Source organism: Xyrauchen texanus, chromosome 1 (genome assembly GCF_025860055.1).
Source record: "Xyrauchen texanus isolate HMW12.3.18 chromosome 1, RBS_HiC_50CHRs, whole genome shotgun sequence".
In the NCBI taxonomy this organism is placed as follows: Eukaryota; Metazoa; Chordata; class Actinopteri; order Cypriniformes; family Catostomidae; genus Xyrauchen; species Xyrauchen texanus.
Window position 1 is genome coordinate 62,974,590 of NC_068276.1, and position 23,910 is coordinate 62,998,499.

Consider the following 23,910-nt stretch of genomic DNA (forward strand, 5'->3'; position numbering starts at 1 on the left):
TAATTGCTGTTTGCTTGCAACTACATGTCCTACTTTATTATTAAAGTTAATCATTCTTAAAAGTACAGCAATGAGCAATCATATTATTATGATGATGATGTTCATTGAATTGTAAACTCAAAGGCTTTCTCTGAATTAATACCACAGAAATGTGTGATCATAGAACACAGTCCTGTATGTTAAACATATATATTTGCACTAATAAGACATTTATGTTGTATATTCATTTATATAGTAATATATGTATTTTACGGTGTTTCTGGAGAATAATCTATGTTGTATTTAAGGATATGCTTCATTGATGTTTTCAGTGTATCAAATAAACTCAATATTCAGCTTGTGATTAATATTAAAACAATTAGATTTTTCTTCTTTAATCTGGACTCAAGGTGGCACTATAGAGATCATGTTTACGTTTTGGCCCATAAATCCTAAACCGTCTTACATTGTTGGATTTGTTGGCTCAAGAAGAAAAAAAAATGTATATCCGATTTAATTTCCTTCATGACAATGTTCGCGCTAATTTGCATAATTCGCACAAAAAATGTATCAAAGTCAAAGGTCAGGCGTCGTCCATTTTTTACGTATTGACCAATGTCTACCAAACGAAAAGGCCAAATGTTACAACAGTTTGTAAACACAGACAACAGGACATTCTGAGGATGCACGCAAAGTTACGAAATATTTCGCCTATAGGAGACGCTACAACTAAAAAACGCTCATAACTCCGCAACGGTATTATAAATGATGTTGAAAATTGGTATGCTTCTTGAAGGGGCCAAATGCTTACATATTCTACATTATGACTCTGACAAATAAAAAAACATGGCCGCCAGCAGCCAATCATATTTCAGCAAAATGGCTGTATAAATGGTGTGTTAATGAATGTATATTATCCAATGTTACCTGCTATTGTGAACTACATCTAGGATTTCCTAGGTCAATAATTATCAAATAAAAGTTGAACTTTAGTTATTTAGTTATTTAGGGGTTGCATTTATCATGTGGGTTTGACCAAGTGTATCCAAAAGCCAATAACTCATAAAATAAATATTCAAACTTCTAAAAACTTTTTGGATATTGAATGAAAACAATTGACCACCGTAAATGGTCTGTGCTATATTTTTTATCCTTAGAGGTTACCAAAGTGCTTTACACTGTGTCCCAGTCACCCATTCACACACACACCAATGGTGGCAGAGCTTTGTAATTACACAAGCCTTCACATTTACAAAACAAATGCATAAGAAAATGATCTACAATGACAAACTGCTCATGAACAGCAATGTAGGAGTTAAATTACTACCAGATTAGTTTTGGTTTGAATTACACTTACTTCATAGGTTTAATCAGTTTAAACTAAACTCAACTTAAATGCAAAGTGATTATTATGACTTCCCATGAATGGGATCATGAGAGTTCATATCTAAAATTGATATCGTGTGTGTAATCTACATAAGAAAAATCTCAACTGATTTAACTGACTAGCAAGAGGGGAGCAAGTCTAATATTTCTCTAGTTCCTGCTTGTTTATTTCCGCAGCACTTGAAAACAGTGTGCTTGGAGAAGAATGCATTGTTGAGTAAGTTGGTATATCCAGAATGCTTCAAGATGTGTTATAGTGATAATGTGTCTTCCGAGTCATATGACTAAACAGAGCAAATAAAACGCTGCATTTTCTGAAGAGCATGATTACACCTACCTTAATAACAGTGACCTGTGCATGTTACATTCAACTCTACATCAGACTTTCCTGAATGTACTGGGTGAGTTGTTGGAGTTTATAACAGATTTGTGTGATTATATCTGTGTTAGAGTAGGATTTCTCTTTAGAAGCTGGCTTTTGCACAATACAGTATTAATACTGTATTTTCAACAATGTGTTCTTACTGAGGGCAAATTGTTACCAATCACAATAGCATTATTATCCTGAATAATACAAACAAATGCAACTTTAATGTTTCATAAAAAACATTTTAAAATCAAGAACATAATTTCTGATTGTCATTAACATTTTTAAACATTCTGTTACAATACGACTTAGAAATTACAAAGTTACTTAGTCAACATGTAATTCTACATTTTAAAACAACTAAGATCTGTCTTTACATATGTGTTAAGATGTAACTGTAGATTAAGCTAACATATAATTACTGTTACAGCATTTCACCAAATCTCCCTTCACTTTTAATTACTGCCTCTTTTCTTATTTGAAGCTCTCCACTAATTGAAAAGAGTAAAGGAGTGAAGTAGTGCTGATGGAGTTCAAGTATTGATAGTGGTGTTGAAGATTACAGTTGGAATGATCTTAGTAAATTGCTTATACAAAATGTAATATCCAATATTAGTATATATACAGTACTGTGCAAAAGTCTGACTGTGCGTTCAGACCAGAGGCGGCGAGAGCGTCAAAATTCGCTCTGGCTGGCCTGCCAACAATGCTATGGAAGATTCGTGGATGCTGCAATTGGCAGCAACGTTCATTTGGTGTGCTTGTTTTTGTGAACTATATTTAAAGGGACCTCAAAACATCCAGACATGTCGACCGGTATCTGTATTGCCACAAGTAGCGTATATCCTCATGAAATTGATCGATGGCAGAAAGTAATTAAAATGATGGTTGTTTGTTACCAAAATCAACAAAATAAAATGCCATTTTGTCTTCGGAACTATTGTTTGGTGGGAACCAAAGTTTACACTGTTGTGTTCTCCAGACTTTGCTAGAGCACTTCTATACTCCAACAGGTTTGCGCCGAACCACGTCAAAGCTCATTATCATAATGTTGCCCGCACTTGAACTTTCCTCTGACGTCCACTATGCCCAAGATGTTTGTTTTATTTTAAATAGTAAAAATAAACTATAAATACTTGTACCTTCATTATTCATGCACAAATGATCTGGAAAGAGGTCTTACAAAGTATATTAATACTTTCATTTAAAATTTGATCCATTTAAAAAATGAAAATGAAAGGAGTGACTGCTTGCACTGGACAAATTGTGTTGATATTACTTGAAATAAAAGTTGATGTTGATTATGTCTTTATTTGCATATCTGTATTTATTTAATGTTTTTTAGATGATCATCTCAAAAGCAATCAAGATGCATAAACTAGCTCTGGTAATGACAGTGTGTATGTTACTAGGTGAGTTAATGAACTTGCTTAATTTCACTTATTATTGTTTACTTGTGATGATTCCACAACTAATACTCAACTGCATTTTGAACAACAGAACAAAGTTCCACTGATCAATCAACCACAATGCCAACAGCCACATCATCATCAAGCACATCATTTACAGTGTTGTTTTATCAAATATACTGTACTTCTGTATAGTTGAAATCAGTCACACGTTACTTTTGTAACAAATAACATTCCTCACATTTTGATCTCACGGAAACTTTCAAATATTTTTCTTTCTAGTACTCTAATTAGTTCCTTGTTTTACCACTCAAATCCAGAACTGGTAGGTTATAGTAATGAAATAATACTTCATCACTGCACTAAAGTAGATTTTTGGAATATTTCTACCATGCATGCTGAACTTCACTACATTCCACTTCCAGACTCATGTGACAGAAATCTCCCAACGTTTGGGAAGAACTGATAATATTTGTAATATTTAGCAGCGTTCAAAAGTCAATAAACGAAATGTATTTACAATTTCAATGACAAGCTGTCATGTGTATAATACAATGGCGATTGCTTTAAGACTAAAAGGGAAATTTGGCTTCCCTTAAAATTTCATTCTGATTGCTGCAGTTACATATTTCATATATTTAAAATAACATAATTCAATTTTTTCATGAATATGTTCAGTCAGTAGACGCACGGCACATAGACACCATTTTAGAATCTGTAGTTCAATGGGAGTCTGACAGATAGTTGTACTATATATTACCAAAGATCAATGTTGATTAGACAAGAGGTTCTTAAAATGTCCCATCTGGATGCCCAGCATCGCTCGGAATTTATGGGAACTCCTTGAGCTTTACTTGCCTTGGAATGAACTTTCTTAAAGTTTATTAAACATTAGGCTTTCAATCAATCTATTTTTGCACCACCTGGAAGCATGTCTTCTTTGTTTGATGATTGGGCGAGCTTACTAATGGGTGGGTCTTTGGTGATGTACAGTACATGTCACTGTTTTATATTTGAAAGCTCTGCTGTCAAATATAATAACATTTTTTAAGTTCCAAAACTTCCTGCCTACTCAGGCAGCTGTCTTATATCTCCTAACTGAAATTGAACCTCATAAGTTATTGATTTGGAACACTCTACATAGATAGTTTTAGTGAACTTGTCTGCAAAGCTACAAAAATCATAAATCTCACCATAAAAGTAGTCCACTCATGCGCTGTATTCCAACTCTTGATTATTGATATAATGTGCCTTTGTGTCAGTAACAGACAAAAATTGAAGTTGTTATTCACTGAAAAGTGTCTTCTTCAATGCAACTAAAGAGCAGCACTCAAATCAAATATGGTGGCTATGGCACAGGTTTGACACCATGACGTTTGGTCATGAGACAAGGGAAACAACAGCATTTCATATTATTGACATTCAACCATATGTGTCATACTTAGTTTGAGAGCTGCTCTTGAGCTGCAGTGCAGGGCAACATTATTAGTGAATGTGAGTAAATAATTAGACAGATTTGAATTGTATTTGTTCTACTTTGAACCTTTATAAACAACCTTGCCTACACAAACTCATCTAAAACATCTAAAACCATACTTAAATCTACAGCCCCTCCTACGTCAACGGCAGCCATTTCTATAACATCTCAACCAATAACTTCAACCCTGGTTATAACACCAACCACAACACAATCTACAACAACAACGGCATCAGAATCAACAACTACACTGCAACTAAAGACCACAGCTCTACTGTCAACTACAGCTCAGGAACATTCATCTACAACCCTGTCTACAATAAACTCACCTGAAACAACTACAACCCTACTAACATCTACAGCCCCTTCTACAGCAACGACAGCCCTTTCCACATCTCATCCGACAACAACAACCCTACCTATAACAACACCAACACCAACCACAATCACACTTCCATCAACACAATCTACAGCAACAATGTCATCTGAAAAAACAACTACACTGCAACACACCACCACAGCCCAAATGTCAACAACAACTCATGAAACTTCAACTACATCCCTGTCTACAACAAACACACCTGAAACAACTACAACAACCCTACTTACATCTATAGCAACAAAATCCCTTTCTATAACAGCTCAACCAACAATTACAACCCTGCCAGTAACAACACCAACCGCAATCACACCTACAACTACAAAATCTACAGCAACAATGTCATCTGAACCAACATCTACACTGCAACAAACAAAAACAGCTCTACCATCAACTACAGATCATGAAGCTTCAACTACAACCCTATCTGCAACCAACTCACCCGAAACAACAACAACCCTGCTAACATCTAAAGCCCTTACTACAACAGCTCAATCAACAACTACAAACCTGCCAATAACAACATTAACCACAATCACACCTAAAACAACTCAATCTACAGCAACATTGACAACTGAACCAACAACTACATTACAATCTACAGCCACAACTTCAACTGAATCAAAAACTACAATGCAACCAACAACCACAACCCTGCCTGCAACAACTTCAGCTCAGGAAACTTCAATTACAACCCTGTCTACAACAAACTCACCTGAAACAACAACAAACCTACTTACATCTACAGCCCAATCCACAGCAACGATGGCCTTTTCTACATCTCATCGAACAACTACAACCCTACCCATAAAAGCACCAACCACAATCACACCTACAACAACGCAACCTATAGCAACAACAGCATCTAAACCAACAAATACACTGCAACCATCGACCACAGCCTTACCATCAACTACAGATCAAGAGACTTCAACTACAACCCTGCACATAACATCACCAACCACAGTTACACCTACATCTCAACCTACAGTAACAACAATATCTGAACCAACAACTACACTGCAACCAAAAACAACAGCCCTACATTCAACTACAGCTCAAGAGACTTCAACTACAACCCTGCACATAACATCACCAACCACAGTTACACCTACAACAACACAACCTATAGCAACAACAACATCTGAACCAACAACTACACTGCAACCATCAACCACAGCCTTACCTTCAACTACAGCTCAAGAGACTTCAGCTACAACCCAGCACATAACATCACCAACCACAGTTACACCTACATCTCAACCTACAGCAACAACAATATCTGAACCAACAACTACACTGCAACCAAAAACAACAGCCCTACATTCAACTACAGCTCAAGAGACTTCAACTACAACCCTGCACATAACATCACCAACCACAGTTACACCTACATCTCAACCTACAGCAACAACAATATCTGAACCAACAACTACACTGCAACCAAAAACAACAGCCCTACATTCAACTACAGCTCAAGAGACTTCAACTACAACCCTGCACATAACAGCACCAACCACAGTTACACCTACATCTCAACCTACAGCAGCAACAATATCTGAACCAACAACTACACTGCAACCAAAAACAACAGCCCTACATTCAACTACAGCTCAAGAGACTTCAACTACAACCCTGCACATAACATCACCAACCACAGTTACACCTACATCTCAACCTACAGTAACAACAATATCTGAACCAACAACTACACTGCAACCAAAAACAACAGCCCTACATTCAACTACAGCTCAAGAGACTTCATCTACAACCCTGCACATAACAGCACCAACCACAGTTACACCTACATCTCAACCTACAGTAACAACAATATCTGAACCAACAACTACACTGCAACCAAAAACAACAGCCCTACATTCAACTACAGCTCAAGAGACTTCAACTACAACCCTGCACATAACATCACCAACCACAGTTACACCTACATCTCAACCTACAGTAACAACAATATCTGAACCAACAACTACACTGCAACCAAAAACAACAGCCCTACATTCAACTACAGCTCAAGAGACTTCATCTACAACCCTGCACATAACAGCACCAACCACAGTTACACCTACAACAACACAACCTATAGCAACAACAACATCTGAACCAACAACTACACTGCAACCATCAACCACAGCCTTACCTTCAACTACAGCTCAAGAGACTTCAACTACAACCCAGCACATAACATCACCAACCACAGTTACACCTACATCTCAACCTACAGCAACAACAATATCTGAACCAACAACTACACTGCAACCAAAACCAACAGCCCTACACTCAACTACACCTCAAGAGACTTCAACTACAACCCTGCACATAACAGCACCAACCACAGTTACACCTACATCTCAACCTACATCAACAACAATATCTGAACCAACAACTACACTGCAACCAAAAACAACAGCCCTACATTCAACTACAGCTCAAGAGACTTCAACTACAACCCTGCACATAACATCACCAACCACAGTTACACCTACATCTCAACCTACAGTAACAACAATATCTGAACCAACAACTACACTGCAACCAAAAACAACAGCCCTACATTCAACTACAGCTCAAGAGACTTCAACTACAACCCTGCACATAACATCACCAACCACAGTTACACCTACATCTCAACCTACAGCAACAACAATATCTGAACCAACAACTACACTGCAACCAAAACCAACAGCCCTACATTCAACTGCACCTCAAGAGACTTCAACTACAACCCTGCACATAACAGCACCAACCACAGTTACACCTACAACAACACAACCTATAGCAACAACAACATCTGAACCAACAACTACACTGCAACCATCAACCACAGCCTTACCTTCAACTACAGCTCAAGAGACTTCAACTACAACCCAGCACATAACATCACCAACCACAGTTACACCTACATCTCAACCTACAGCAACAACAATATCTGAACCAACAACTACACTGCAACCAAAACCAACAGCCCTACACTCAACTACACCTCAAGAGACTTCAACTACAACCCTGCACATAACAGCACCAACCACAGTTACACCTACATCTCAACCTACATCAACAACAATATCTGAACCAACAACTACACTGCAACCAAAACCAACAGCCCTACATTCAACTGCACCTCAAGAGACTTCAACTACAACCCTGCACATAACAGCACCAACCACAGTTACACCTACATCTCAACCTACATCAACAACAATATCTGAACCAACAACTACACTGCAACCAATAACAACAGCTCTACATTCAACTACAGCTCAAGAGACTTCAACTACAACCCTGCACATAACATCACCAACCACAGTTACACCTACATCTCAACCTACATCAACAACAATATCTGAACCAACAACTACACTGCAACCAAAACCAACAGCCCTACATTCAACTACAGCTCAAGAGACTTCAACTACAACCCTGCACATAACATCACCAACCACAGTTACACCTACATCTCAACCTACATCAACAACAATATCTGAACCAACAACTACACTGCAACCAAAACCAACAGCCCTACATTCAACTACAGCTCAAGAGACTTCAACTACAACCCAGCACATAACAGCACCAACCACAGTTACACCTACATCTCAACCTACAGCAACAACAATATCTGAACCAACAACTACACTGCAACCATCAACCACAGCCTTACCTTCAACTACAGCTCAAGAGACTTCAGCTACAACCCAGCACATAACATCACCAACCACAGTTACACCTACATCTCAACCTACATCAACAACAATATCTGAACCAACAACTACACTGCAACCAAAACCAACAGCCCTACATTCAACTACAGCTCAAGAGACTTCAACTACAACCCAGCACATAACAGCACCAACCACAGTTACACCTACATCTCAACCTCCATCAACAACAATATCTGAACCAACAACTACACTGCAACCAAAAACAACAGCCCTACATTCAACTACAGTTCAAGAGACTTCAACTACAACCCTGCACATAACATCACCAACCACAGTTACACCTACATCTCAACCTACATCAACAACAATATCTGAACCAACAACTACACTGCAACCAAAAACAACAGCTCTACATTCAACTACAGCTCAAGAGACTTCAACTACAACCCTGCACATAACAGCACCAACCACAGTTACACCTACATCTCAACCTACATCAACAACAATATCTGAACCAATAACTACACTGCAACCAAAACCAACAGCCCTACATTCAACTGCACCTCAAGAGACTTCAACTACAACCCTGCACATAACAGCACTAACCACAGTTACACCTACATCTCAACCTACATCAACAACAATATCTGAACCAATAACTACACTGCAACCAAAACCAACAGCCCTACATTCAACTGCACCTCAAGAGACTTCAACTACAACCCTGCACATAACAGCACTAACCACAGTTACACCTACATCTCAACCTACATCAACAACAATATCTGAACTAACAACTACACTGCAACCAAAAACAACAGCCCTACATTCAACTACAGCTCAAGAGACTTCAACTACAACCCTGCACATAACATCACCAACCACAGTTACACCTACAACAACACAACCTATAGCAACAACAACATCTGAACCAACAACTACACTGCAACCAAAATCAACAGCTCTACATTCAACTACAGCTCAAGAGACTTCAACTACAACCCTGCACATAACATCACCAAAAACAGTTACACCTACAATAACACAACCTACAGCAACATTTACAACTGAACCAACAACCCATTCAACAACTACATTACAATCTACAGCCACAAATTTAACTGAATCAAAAACTGCAATGCAACCAACAACTACAACCCTGTCTACAACAAACTTGCCTAGAACATCTACAACAACTCAGCTAACATCTACAAATACAGCAGTCAAACCTATAACCACAAAAATACAGCCTGCAACTAAATCATTAACAACTCATCCAACGACTACAACTCAACAAACATTTTCAACTTTAACCCAGCCTACAAGTACAACACAAACAACAACAACAACCGTCAAGCCCTCTAGTACAGTTGCTGTTTCTTTTATCAGCAATGAAACTTTTTTTGATGAATTGTTATTTCCAACTTCAAATGCCTTCAAAACTCGAGCAGAAAAAGTCAAAAATGAGGTATGTTATATAGTAAATAAATTCTCTCTATATATAATATATTGCCAAAAGGAATCACTTAGTCATTAGTTTAAACACCATGTTAAAAGCTACTGTTCAAATGTGATGTAATGCATTGTTGTTTAGAACTGACATTACTGATTTTGAAAATGTTTGATGTGTTGTTATAACATTCATTTACTATTATTATACATTGCACATGACATTGTGTCCGCAGTTGGAGCCAATCTTAAAAAACAAATTCAGCTCCTTCATTCGATTGACAGTTCTTCAGTTCCGGTGGGTATTTCTTTTCTATATGTGTGGATAGAGCTATAAATATTCTTGTGCACTTTGTTGGGTTTTCTGCAATCACTGCATCTGTCAGGCTTTTGTATTACCTAATACATAATGTACCAACAAATACTAGATATTTACACTTCCAAATGCTTTGTGGCAACCTTTGTTTTTAACTCCAAATATAATTGTGATATCATTTACCTGAAGACCATTTACCTTCCCTTTTCCTTTTTGTAGACGTGGATCAATCCTCACAGATATGGAATTACAGTTCAGCATCCCAACCAATAACAATGACATTGAAAACACAATTTCCACCGCTAACACATCTTTCCCAATTTCCAGTGTAACAGGTAAGTTCCCATTGAGTCGGTTCACTCGTTACAACACAATGACCATGGGAAATCACACTCTCGCGTACTCTACTGAAGACATCTGTATTCGCACCTAAAACGCCATTGACGCAAGGTGATGCCAGGTAGCATGTGGGTTTATCTTTTTTTATAAAGGATACCCACTTATCCAGTCTTTTCACTGGACATCCATGACAAATCGGCCCTTTTATAGTGCGAGGCATGTGCGCGTTGCTGCCAGCCTCGACGCTCAAGTCTCGAATGCCGTATGATTTTGATGAGAGAACACTCGGTGCCACCAGCATAATGTTGATTACCAAATCCCTCTTTTTCTTTAAAAAAGTAAAAATTGAGGTTACTGTAAGACACTTACAATGCAAGTGAATGGGGCCAATTTTTGAATGGTTTAAAATCAGATAAGTGAAGCTTTTATAAAAGCACTTACATTCATTCTTCTGTTAAAAAAAACATGCATTATTTGAGCTGTAAAGTTGTTTTAACAATTGTTTTAAGTTTTCTTGACATTACATTGTCATATCAAAATTTTGCCAAATTTACTGTAACTTTACATAGAATTTTTTTTATTGGGGGTCTGGGTATCTCAGCGAGTATTGATGCTGACTATTACCACTTTGGTCATGAGTTCGAATCCATGGTGTGCTGAGTGACTCCAGCCAGTTCTCCTAAGCAACCAAATTGTCCTGGTTGCTAGGGAGGGTAGAGTCACATGGGGTAACCTCCTCAGCTTGTGTAACACATGCTTTGTGGGAATGTTAACTACTGTACATTCAACAGTTGTTACAGTGTCACCATTCTGTTTGGACATTAATGTGGCACCACAAGTATTCTGAAGCTTGAGTACCCTAGTAGTTGAGTGGTGCAGAAACATTTGGGCATTAATGCATGAACTTTTCCTCCTGGAGATGATTAAGGCCTCAATGGACAAAGTGTGAGATTGTTGTGCTTGTGCCCACTACTTGTGTCCAAATCAGTATTATGGTCATCATCTGCATTTTAATATTAGAGCTACAGTATGTGTCACACAACTTACAGATCTTACTCTAGCATGGGCCAATCTAGCCTTTATTATAATGTGGGGTATGACGAAGATGATGGTATTTGCATACCAGCTTGGTGGGTGGGGATACACGGCCTCGCCTTGATTCAATGGCCTTTGGGATGAATGGAGGTGTCTTCAGTAGAGCATGCAAGAGCATGATTTCCCATAGCCAATTTGTTGTACCTCATTTCCCCCCTTATATGCTATATGCATATGTATTATTATATTAATCAGTCAAACAAAAACATTGATTCAAAGTCATGTAAAACATTTTATAATTTATTCTGTCACTTGTTGCTATTGGTCTAAATTTGTGTTCAATAAAGCAGCTCTGGGGATCATATTTAGCTGAAATATTTAAGTTATGTAACCATTTCACCTTTTCTATTCAGAGTACCTCAGCTGTGAATGTTTTTTCTTATGTTTAAATTCTTGTTTATGGTTTAAAAGAAATAATTTTGATCATTTTGTAACTCATATGATTTTTCTCCATTGTAATCCACAATACACCTACCAAAACACACTATCAACATCAGCTGTGACAAATACACCTTTGTCCACAACCCCACTTACCACAACTACAACTCAGCCAACAACTGTGACTTTAACAGCCACAACAACCATATTTCCTTCATCTACAGTGCAATCAACAACCTCAACTACTCCAATAACTATAGAACGTTTGGTTTCAACTACAACTGATCCTAAAACTGTAACCCTACCTACAATGAGTACAAATGAACAATTAACTACAAGTACTACGTCTCAGCCTACAACAACCACAACCTCACCAAAAACAATTACACCTCAACCCACAACCCCACCTACATCTTCAACTCACACAGAGACTACTACCACAATTGCACCAACAACTGTGACTCAACAACAAACAAGTACAAACCCTCTTACAGCTTCAACTCAATCTGTAACTACAACCACAAGCCAACTTTCACCTACAACAACTTCACCAACAACTACATCCACGGTCCTAACTGCAACTTCTACAACCTCTCTTACCACAATCACTAGCTCATCTACAAACACTTCAATACAATCAGAAAATGCAACCACAATACACCCTACAACTACAAATCAACCAACAACAATAAGCACAAAACAAGCTACAACAACTCAAACAACTACAACACCAACTTCAAAGCAAACTCAAAAAGAGACTTCATCCATAGCCCCAATTGCAACCACTACAACTCAACTAACTTCCACAACTCCTCTGACAACACCCACAAGTCCATTTACAGCAAATTTATCTCAACCAAGTACAACTACGAGCCCCCCTACATCAACTCTACAAACTACAACACTTACAACTCAACTAACGCCTATAACCACAAGAACTCAACCAACAACTTTAATCCAGCCAACAACATTATCTCAACCAACTACTACAGCTACTCCTACTACAAACAAAACTCTACCTACAACATCTCAACAAATAACACAATTTACAATTACAAATCCACCAACAACTATAGCCCCATCTACAACTACAAATCAACCTACAACCAAAGAGTCACCAACAACTCTGTCAACAACCACAACACAGCCTACAACTACAAACACTGCTTTAATAACATCAGCTCCCAATTCAACTACAACAATCACAACCCTACCTACAACAATCCCTTCTAAAACCAACACCACAGACCCTCATATAACAACCCCAACTCTACCTACAACTACATTTCATCAGACCACCACGACATCACCTCCAACTCTATCTCAACAAACAATGCCATTTACAGCAACTCTGAAAACAACTATGGCCATTTCAACAACTCAATCTACAAACACAGACCTACCATCAACTGCAACTAATCCAAACCACACAACACAGCCTACAAATACAGCCACAGCTTCAATAAAAACAGCCCCCTCTACAACTACAAATCAACCAACAACAACCGAGCCTTCAACAGCTTCAACTTCACAAGCAACCAAAACCCCTTCTACATTGACCACAACCCTACTTACAACAACTCCATCTAAAACAACCACCACAATCCTGCCTACAACAAGTACAACTCAGTCAACAACTACAACCACAATCCAGCCTACAAATATTGTTCCTGTTACATTTTCCAGCAACGAAGATTTCGATCTTAAACTTTTAAACTCCTCTTCAGATGTTTTTAAAAGACGAGAAAAAAGAATCCAAGATGAGGTAAGTTGTGTGGCAAACCTTTAAGGCAGATGCTATCTGCACCCTAGAGTAAATAGTAACATATACTATTCGGGTAAATTCAATATTCTATTCTTTTTTCATTCTGGTGTAAATAACAATTGATTCACCCAAGTGTAATATAGTCAAATATACTGTCTATATGGGGTCCAAATATGTAGTAGTTTCTATTAATACTCCAGTGCAAATAGTGTTCTATTGTATATGCACCCTATTGAAAAAAGCATTACACTGCTCTTTGTATAATTAGTAGTCCATATTATACCTTAAGTTTGTTTCCTCCACACATTCCACTGTAAAACTGCATTTTATGAAAACAGGGGGTGATCATATTAAATGATTTTATTTTGTACATTTCCCCCCTTTTCATATGAAAAGTGATGTTTAATCTGAAATGTTTTATACATAATTAATCAATGTTGAACGTAACATTTGAACTTTTCTACAGTTTGTGCCAATCTTTAACAAAGCATTCAGCTCCTTCATTGGATTGACAGTAATTCAGTTCAGGTGGGTGTTTCCCAAGATCCCAAGAATACATACCATTTTTAATGAAGAAAGGCAGTATCACAATTTTCCATATGTGGTAAATGTTCCCTTACAACGTGAATTTTAAAATGGCAAAAACTATTCCATTAACATAGAGCATTTCTCTTTCCTTTCCTTTATGTAGGTCTGGATCAGTCATCACAGATATGAATTTACAATTTGGCAAATTACCAAGTGATGTAGAAATCAAAACCACTATTTTCAATGCTAACACCACTTTGAATATCACCAGTGTAGAGGGTGAGTCAATCAATGCAAAACAATGTATAATTCGTTCTGTATTAATCTAGTTGTAGGCCATTATATTTATCTGCAGGTGTTTAAATACAATTACAAGCAATGCAGTTTGAGAATTACAGTCAAAATCTAGAGGGCAAAAGTGCCCATGCAAGTGCATTATTTACTGATGCAGCTAATAAGCTCAGGGCAGTCTAATAATAATTGTATATTATGAGTTTAACTGCAATATGTTTTATTATATTTATAAATATATACATTTTGTTACATTATGCTATCATATCAATATTGTACGGTGGCAGGGCCCTCTTGCAGCCACGGACCCCGGGGCTTAAACCCTGGTAAGCCTGTGCATTAATGAAGCCCTGAACAGAAGAAGTCAAAAACACCTAGAGGATCTGTCTATAGAATAAGATATTAGATATGATAATCTCATAATGCAGTGTGTTTGGGGATTTCTCTGCTTGAGCACTGGCTAAATGAAACGCTTCAAAACGGGTTAATTACATCACTCACTCACAACCAATATTAAACATGAGTTCAGTCACTATATCCACAACGTTTATGCAATATAACAACTTACATCTGCAAGCCAATGAACAGGTAAACTTGAATTGACAGAATATGCTGCAGAATATGCATAACTTGTGTTTACATTTTGTCAAGTGGCCCTCTCCGTCAGTTGAAATGGTTTAAAAATAAAACTGATAGAGACTAATAGCTTCTTCCCATTTCTCTTCTGACAACTTCCAAAAATAGTAAGGCTGAATCCTGACTCTACAACGACTACCAAACCTACAACAACTACAATCAACCCCACAACAACTACATCCAACCCCAATACAACTACAACCAAACCCAATACAACTACAACCAAACCCAATACAACAATAACCAAACCCAATACAACTACACCTACAACCAACCCCAATACAACTACAACCAACCCCAATACAACTACAACCAAACCCAATACAACTACAACCAAACCCAATACAACTACAACCAACCCCAATACAACTACAACCAACCCCAATACAACTACAACCAAACCCAATACAACTACAACCAAACCCAATACAACTACAACCAAACCAACAACAACAACAACCAAACCCACAACAACAACAACAACAACCAAACCCACTACAACAACAACCAAACCCACAACAACAACACCACCACGCCCTCCTCCAACTGTAGTCTTAGAAGTCGTCATTATAATAGAGTTTATTCCAAATTATGAAGACCCGACAACTCCAGAATTTAAGGATCTAGCAACAAAAGTCCAGACTGGGGTAAGTTTCAAATGACAACATTTCTTTGAGATGTGAAGTAAGAATTGCAAAAATGTTACATGTTCTTAAATGCTTAAAATGTTTCAATAAAACGATAGTAGAAATAACTTGGTATTGCACTTATATATACTGTATAATCATTTAGGACCACTCATATTCAATTATGTGGTACATTTGAAGGCAGTAGTATTGGGTTAGATTTACTTTTGTTCCATTTCTCATTGCCAAGTAAAACCTGGATCATCCATTGTAACTCTCCTATACATGAAATTGTTAACATTTACAAATAATGACACAAAGTAGAATGTCTGCAACAGCATTTATACATTTATTTTAACGAATTTTGATGGAGCAACATAATTTGTGCTAAAAGAAATAATAAAAGAAAGTTGTTTTGTATAATCACTTTTTTTAAAGGTGGCGAGGGGGTCTTTTACCCCAAGTGTGAGGTAAAATTCTCCCTCACTTGGGGTAAAAGCGGTTATAACAAATCTATCCCCTCACTCAAGAAAAACACGATATACATACAAGTAAATGTAATTCACAATCTATATCTCCAATAATAATAACGTTCTTAAACCTGATTTACTATTTTCACAGTGTGATATCATCTATAAAAAAAGGTTTGGAACTCTTTTCATCAGGACCATTGTGATTTCTTTCAGGTGAGTCAATGCTTAAATGATTCCTTTACAAATATCAACTATGTCTCACATTCAATGTCAGAGACTTTATAGTATTAAAGAATACACTTGAATCCCTGTAATACAGAACATACAGTTAGCTCCCAAACTTTAGCCTTTGTAATGCTGTCTTGAGGTAGTTGTAAACTGTTAAACAAAGAGTAATATGTTTGTTTTCAGACGTGCTGCCAGAACACGAGCGGCAGACAATGTGGATGTGGAGCTTGAGTTAGTGTTTAACCAAGCCTCCACTGAAGCCATCCCGAGTAACAAAGACATTGTCACTACTCTAGAAACAGCAGTTACAGCTCAAGACCCCAGCTTAAGCATCACTTTTGTTGCCAGCTCCATTGTTGTTGTCAGTAAGTTGTTTTAGACCTGACTTCCCTGTTGAAAGACCATTCAATCTGGTCACCAAATGTTGTGATTTGGGTGCTGGTCCCCAACAGAAATGTTGGTGTGCTGGGGTTTCATTAAGGCCTCTTAACTAGCTTGACCATCAAGATTAACCTGATCAACCAGCCTCATCAGAAAGACTATACTGGATGACCAGACTGGATCAGCACCAAACCAGCAATAACCTTAAGTGTGGACACTTGTGGTAAATGTACCTTTTTTTGTTTGATTAACTTTAGGAGCACTTCAGAAGATCCCAGTTGCTATCTTCACAAATGGCACCTTTGTGGCTGCTCTCTCAAATTCATCTTCAACTGAATTTCGAAACAGGGCACTGGTGATAAAAACAGCAGTAAGTATGTAGTAGAGAGTCCACTTATCTATTCATTTGGTTGTGCAAAAGAGTCTCTAAACATTTATTTTCTTTTTGTAGCTTGAACCTTTTTTCATCACCGATTACCCTTCATCATTCAGCACTTTAACCTTAACAAACTTCAGGTATGCATGCTTGTTCATTTTTGTCTTGAGTACACACTACCAGTCAAACGTTTGGACACACCGAACAAGTAGATCTAGAATCAAAGTCAGCAAAACCATGAAATAACACAAAAGCTTCGTCTATGTAGATTCCAGCTCCACACACTCCCTTATATGATGGACACTTGATGACTACCAAAGGCTTATGCATAAATGCTTGAATCCAGTGTTGTAGAAAAATGTGAATTGTGCATATTAACGGATTTATAACTAAATAAAGCCTTCATTTCAAATGGAAGAATCTGACCAGATAGGGAATGAAAAGCTACACATTTTGTTTGAATGTTTTTAGTCAAGTCTGTCCAAATGTTTGAAAGGTAATATGAATTTTCATCCACATAACTCTCTGTTTTATGATAAAATCTAGTTTCAAAACATCTTAACTTTTTCCAGTGATGCCACTAAAATGAAGAGTGTGCGCACGATTCAAAACTCCATGGACCTCTCATTTGTGGCGAACGCCACCCTACCCAACAGTACACAGATAGTCAGAACTATAGTCCGAGCAGCCAACAGCTCATTGCCCTTCCAGATCTTCACTTCTCAAATTATGATAAATGGCACAGGTGAGTGATTCAATGTAAACTTGAAGTGCTGTTAGGGCTACACGATTGTGACAATAATCATAATTGTCGAAGATTTCCCTTGATATTATAATCACGATTATTCATTTGATTCTAAGTCATTCCTATTCTGTAAGCTATAGGATGCTTCCTTGCTCCCTATTTAGTGAATGACTTAACCTCCAGTGTGCTGTCTGTCTGCACTGGTCTCAGAACAGTTATAGAGAGCTATAGGATGCTCCCTTGCTCCCTATTTAGTGCATGAGTTAACCTTCAGTGTGCTGTCTGTCTGCACTGGTCTCAGAACAGTTATAGGAGAGATATAGGATGCTCCCTTGCTCCCTATTTAGTGCATGACTTAACCTCCAGTGTGCTGTCTGTCTGCACTGGTCTCAGAACAGTTATAGGAGAGCTATAGGATGCTCCCTTGCTCCCTATTTAGTGCATGACTTAACCTCCAGTGTGCTGTCTGTCTGCACTGGTCTCAGAACAGTTATAGGAGAGCTATAGGATGCTCCCTTGCTCCCTATTTAGTGCATGGCTTAACCTCCAGTGTGCTGTCTGTCTGCACTGGTCTCAGAACAGTTATAGGAGTGCTATAGGATGCTCCCTTGCTCCCTATTTAGTGCATGGCTTAACCTCCAGTGTGCTGTCTGTCTGCACTGGTCTCAGAACAGTTATAGAGAGCTATAGGATGCTCCCTTGCTCCCTATTTAGTGCATGAGTTAACCTTCAGTGTGCTGTCTGTCTGCACTGGTCTCAGAACAGTTATAGGAGAGATATAGGATGCTCCCTTGCTCCCTATTTAGTGCATGACTTAACCTCCAGTGTGCTGTCTGTCTGCACTGGTCTCAGAACAGTTATAGGAGAGCTATAGGATGCTCCCTTGCTCCCTATTTAGTGCATGACTTAACCTCCAGTGTGCTGTCTGTCTGCACTGGTCTCAGAACAGTTATAGGAGAGCTATAGGATGCTCCCTTGCTCCCTATTTAGTGCATGGCTTAACCTCCAGTGTGCTGTCTGTCTGCACTGGTCTCAGAACAGTTATAGGAGTGCTATAGGATGCTCCCTTGCTCCCTATTTAGTGCATGGCTTAACCTCCAGTGTGCTGTCTGTCTGCACTGGTCTCAGAACAGTTATAGGAGTGCTATAGGATGCTCCCTTGCTCCCTATTTAGTGCATGGCTTAACCTCCAGTGTGCTGTCTGTCTGCACTGGTCTCAGAACAGTTATAGAGAGCTATAGGATGCTCCCTTGCTCCCTATTTAGTGCATGACTTAACCTCCAGTGAGCTGTCTGTCTGCACTGGTTTCAGAACAGTTATAGGAGAGCTATAGGATGCTCCCTTGCTCCCTATTTAGTGCATGACTTAACCTCCAGTGTGCTGTCTGTCTGCACTGGTCTCAGAACAGTTATAGGAGAGCTATAGGATGCTCCCTTGCTCCCTATTTAGTGCATGACTTAACCTCCAGTGTGCTGTCTGTCTGCACTGGTCTCAGAACAGTTATAGGAGAGCTATAGGATGCTCCCTTGCTCCCTATTTAGTGAATGACTTAACCTCCAGTGTGCTGTCTGTCTGCACTGGTCTCAGAACAGTTATAGGAGAGCTATAGGATGCTCCCTTGCTCCCTATTTAGTGCATGGCTTAACCTCCAGTGTGCTGTCTGTCTGCACTGGTCTCAGAACAGTTATAGGAGAGCTATAGGATGCTCCCTTGCTCCCTATTTAGTGCATGGCTTAACCTCCAGTGTGCTGTCTGTCTGCACTGGTCTCAGAACAGTTATAGGAGAGCTATAGGATGCTCCCTTGCTCCCTACAGTTTGAAATGCTCCTTATGTTCATCCTAACTCCATATAAGGCCTCTGAAAGACACATTTATCAACTTTTGGATGCATCCATTGAAAGTTAGTCCTAATCGTGCTGTGTCGTGTTAAATCTATGCAATATTTGTATATGGCTTATCGGATGAAACTAGAGACTGAAACAGGTTTAAATGTGTAAACTTATGCTGGTTTCTTATCAGATGTAGTTTTGTTGCTGTTTCTCCGGTAGACAAACTCGGCTAAGATTGGGACCATGTTGTCGGTGCGCTACAAGTTTAAACATTTAATGACAGCCTTTCCTGAACTGAGATCAGTTGGTTTACATTTTGTTTTTTAATTAAGCATAGCCTGTAGCTGTAATGATGTGTGAGGGAAGCAGGACAAGGCAGATGGGGGTGTGGATCCAAATGCGGCTTTTATTAGAGAGGACACAAAATAAACTCAGGAACAAATGAAAGTCCGCGATGGGAAAAAGGAAACTAAACACTAAACAACATACAGAGCGAAACTCCACGGTGGGCTGGGTAAACCTCGAACGAGTTAACAGGCAGGGAACGTGAACAGCAGGGTAACCTCGAACGAACAGACAAATAGCAGGGTAACCTCGAACGAACAGAAATTGAGTCTTAACAGACATACTCGAAAACATGAAACGTCAACGCATGACGAAGGGAAGGGGAAACAGCGGGGTTTAAATAAACAGACACGGTGATGACAAAATACCGGACAGGTGCGGACAATAACGTAGCGACAGAGGTAATAAGGGCCGGGAATGACGGGAAGTGTAGTTTGCACAAAGACAGTGAGACTCAAGGCGGACAACAGGGAAAACGTGACATGGAACGTGATAGGTGATGGGTGAAACGGAAAACACGGTGCAGACGACAAGGGACCGTAACACGAAACGCGGTGCAGAAGACACGGGATCGTGACAGTAGCAAAGCCAAAACGTAATGTCCATGCATGTGAACTCAGGGTCTCTTGAGGTATTGCTATATTACAATGGGGATTAGTTCATTGTATTTCAGTACTTTACCCAATGCAACATTTTAAAATCAATGACTTTAATTATTTAAGTGTTATTGATTAGTTTTATGTTCACCATGAATGGTGATCATAATATAATACATTCTAGTTTTGTGCTATATAGAGGAAAACATTCAGCAATTTTTTGTTTTTACATAATATTTAATGAAGAACTTAAACCAAAAGACACAAACACACACATATGTCGGACAGCTGCCCGTAAACGCTCTCTCTCTCTCCCGCACCACCGTCCGCAGTCGGCCTTTATCCCTCTCGGAGGCTTGATTAGCCTGATAACGGACCGGGTGTGTAAAATCACGACCCGGCCCCGCCCTCCGCCCTGTCACAGTAATGTAAGTTTAGCGTGATTACATTTAGTTGCATGTTTCATTTTTATATAGTTGATAAATGGTTAAGTTTAGCAATGGGGTTTGGTTTGGGAAAATATCGATACGAATAACTTAACAAATGCATTCATAAGTATAATGAAACATTGCATACATCTTTGTATGGGGGGACTGAACATGTATTGCAAAACACAATAAACCTTCATCCTTTGATTTATGCCAGGTTCTCAATGTTAAAATACTTAAAGTGTTTTTCGTCAACAGTTCTTATTTGTAAACCCCTCCATTTGAGAAAACTCCACACTGTCAATGAATGATAAATCTAAGATACATTTGTTCTGTTCTTTGCATCGCAGCGTTTTCATCCAGTGAGGTCACCAGCAGGATCAGCGTGTCAACTGCTTCAATCCTGGTTGCCGTGTCAATTCTGGCCTCGTGGCTTGATTGATCAAAGCCATATAATGTATATGCTTCAACATTATTTACTCTGACAGGTCTGCCTTTCATACCTGCTCACATGAAGGAATCACGTGCATGAAGCTACTGAATGAGTCGTATTTTATTGCCTCCTACGTAATCTTGCTGAAAATGAATCCTTGAAGCTACGATGGATTTCATGTCAGCTGGCTCCATACATGCCTGCACACATTAATGGAATATCCAACATGATGGAACTGTCCCAGAAATGTTCTACTTTACAAGGACCAAGGGCGTTTATACAGTAAATACAAATCTGAAGTATGCAGAAATACATATTAAATTTGAGCACTGATTCTTGAGACATGGGATCAAACATTTCCCACAACTTTACTTGCCATTATATTGAAAATTACAACATTAACCCTGTAAAACATGTGTAATCAAATGTATGAGATTATCAACCGTTACCCATAAACACACCTATACTTAGACATCTCAATATTTAATAAAAATGGATGGATGGATGGATGGATGGATGGATCACCAGTTTTGTTATAGTACTGTAACAGTACCTCTCTTTTAAAGATATTACTCTGAGGGGGTTCAACAGATTTTGGACATGTACTGATAAATAAATCTCTTCAGAAAACAAATTAATATTTAAACCTATTTTATTTTCCCCACCAGTGCTTAATACATGTGCCAAACAGATAATAAATAAACCGCAAAGCACTCTCAAAAGTCTTTGTCTCTTCAATGAGTCAAGGAGATGAAATAAACTTATCGTTCGAATGTCCTGTCTTTTGATAAGTTGAAGTGATGATGAAGATGCAATGAGTTTCAATTCCACCAAGCTATTTGAGTGCGATGCAATGACTGTAATCCTATAGTCCACAATGTGAGAAAAGATCACAGTCAATGGTGTTCAATGAAATATTGTCCTCAGTGCCATGTTGCTGGCCATGTGCAAGGCCATGTGCTGTAGCCTTGTTGCCAGCGTGGATTGCACTTGGATTCACTGTCTCTAGTATCCCATCAGTGCTCACAAAAGAACATGTGTAAATTAAAAGTCAGTTGAGCAGAAACTCAGAGTTCTCAACAAAGGACTTTAAAGGAGCAAGAAGGTAGCATGAGTTCAACCATCTGATTTCCCTCTACCAAACAAACTGACTTACTTCTTCTTCTTCTTCTGATTAATGGCGGATCATATCTTTACGATATATACCGCCACCTACTGGACTACTACACAGGAGTGTGTAAAAAGGACGTTTGGCAAATTATATACATCACATCATAAAAATAAATAAATAAATAAAAAAAAATAATAATTCTTCTACTTAAACCAGTATCATTAAGATATATAATTAAATATTTGCTTCTTTGTCCCTGCATTCCTTGCTCCTGTAAAATATTATGAATATCATTTCCTGCATCAGTGTCTTTCCATTTCTGTCTGAGTTTGTCAAATTTCTTACATTTAAATAAAACATGAGCGACATCCTCCAAGACTTTACATTCAGAGCATATGCCATTACTTTTACCTATTAAGAATAAAGTGGAATTAAGGCCTGTGTGGCCCAACCTCAATCTGGTTATCATACATTCTTCGTGCCTATTAAGACCCAATGAGGTGAGTCTTTTCCCTCCAACACAGTTCTGGTTCCTATGATAATGTCTGGCATTACTCTCTAACTCCCATTCATCTTGCCACCTAAGTATGATCTGAGATTTAATTAGAGCTTTAGAGTCTCCTTTACCCAATGTAATGTGAATTTGTACTTGGTCTAATCCCAGAGCTTTTTTAGCTAACTTATCAGCAATTTCATTGCCATCAATTCCATAATGGCCTGGAATCCAACAGAACTGTACCACTAATCCAAGGCTTATAAGATTTAAAAGAAGATGCTTTACTTCTAGTACCAAATCTTCACGTATTGCATTATCTGTTATAAAACTTTGTAATACTGCAATAGAGTCAGTACATATGACAGATCTCAG

General features: G+C 38.4%; 1 protein-coding gene across 1 annotated transcript; it reads left to right on the top strand.

Moving 5' to 3' along the window:
* Positions 1-1,701: 1,701 nt before the first annotated feature.
* Positions 1,702-22,653, top strand: LOC127644760 (mucin-2-like). Its single transcript, XM_052128131.1, has 15 exons — positions 1,702-1,766; positions 3,078-3,144; positions 4,750-10,142; positions 10,360-10,421; positions 10,659-10,774; positions 12,371-14,016; positions 14,483-14,544; positions 14,708-14,823; positions 15,580-16,118; positions 16,719-16,783; positions 16,982-17,163; positions 17,437-17,549; positions 17,631-17,695; positions 18,128-18,300; positions 21,849-22,653. Exons 1-15 carry the CDS (start codon positions 1,758-1,760, stop codon positions 21,938-21,940), a joined length of 8,700 nt encoding a protein of 2,899 aa, XP_051984091.1. The 5' UTR covers positions 1,702-1,757; the 3' UTR covers positions 21,941-22,653.
* The last annotated feature ends 1,257 nt before the right edge of the window (positions 22,654-23,910 follow it).

Coding starts and splice junctions, on each gene's coding strand:
- LOC127644760 (XM_052128131.1), top strand. Junction 14,017..14,482: donor AAAAAAGAATCCAAGATGAG/GTAAGTTGTGTG, acceptor ACTTTTCTACAG/TTTGTGCCAATCTTTAACAA. Junction 18,301..21,848: donor AATTATGATAAATGGCACAG/GTGAGTGATTCA, acceptor TTTGCATCGCAG/CGTTTTCATCCAGTGAGGTC.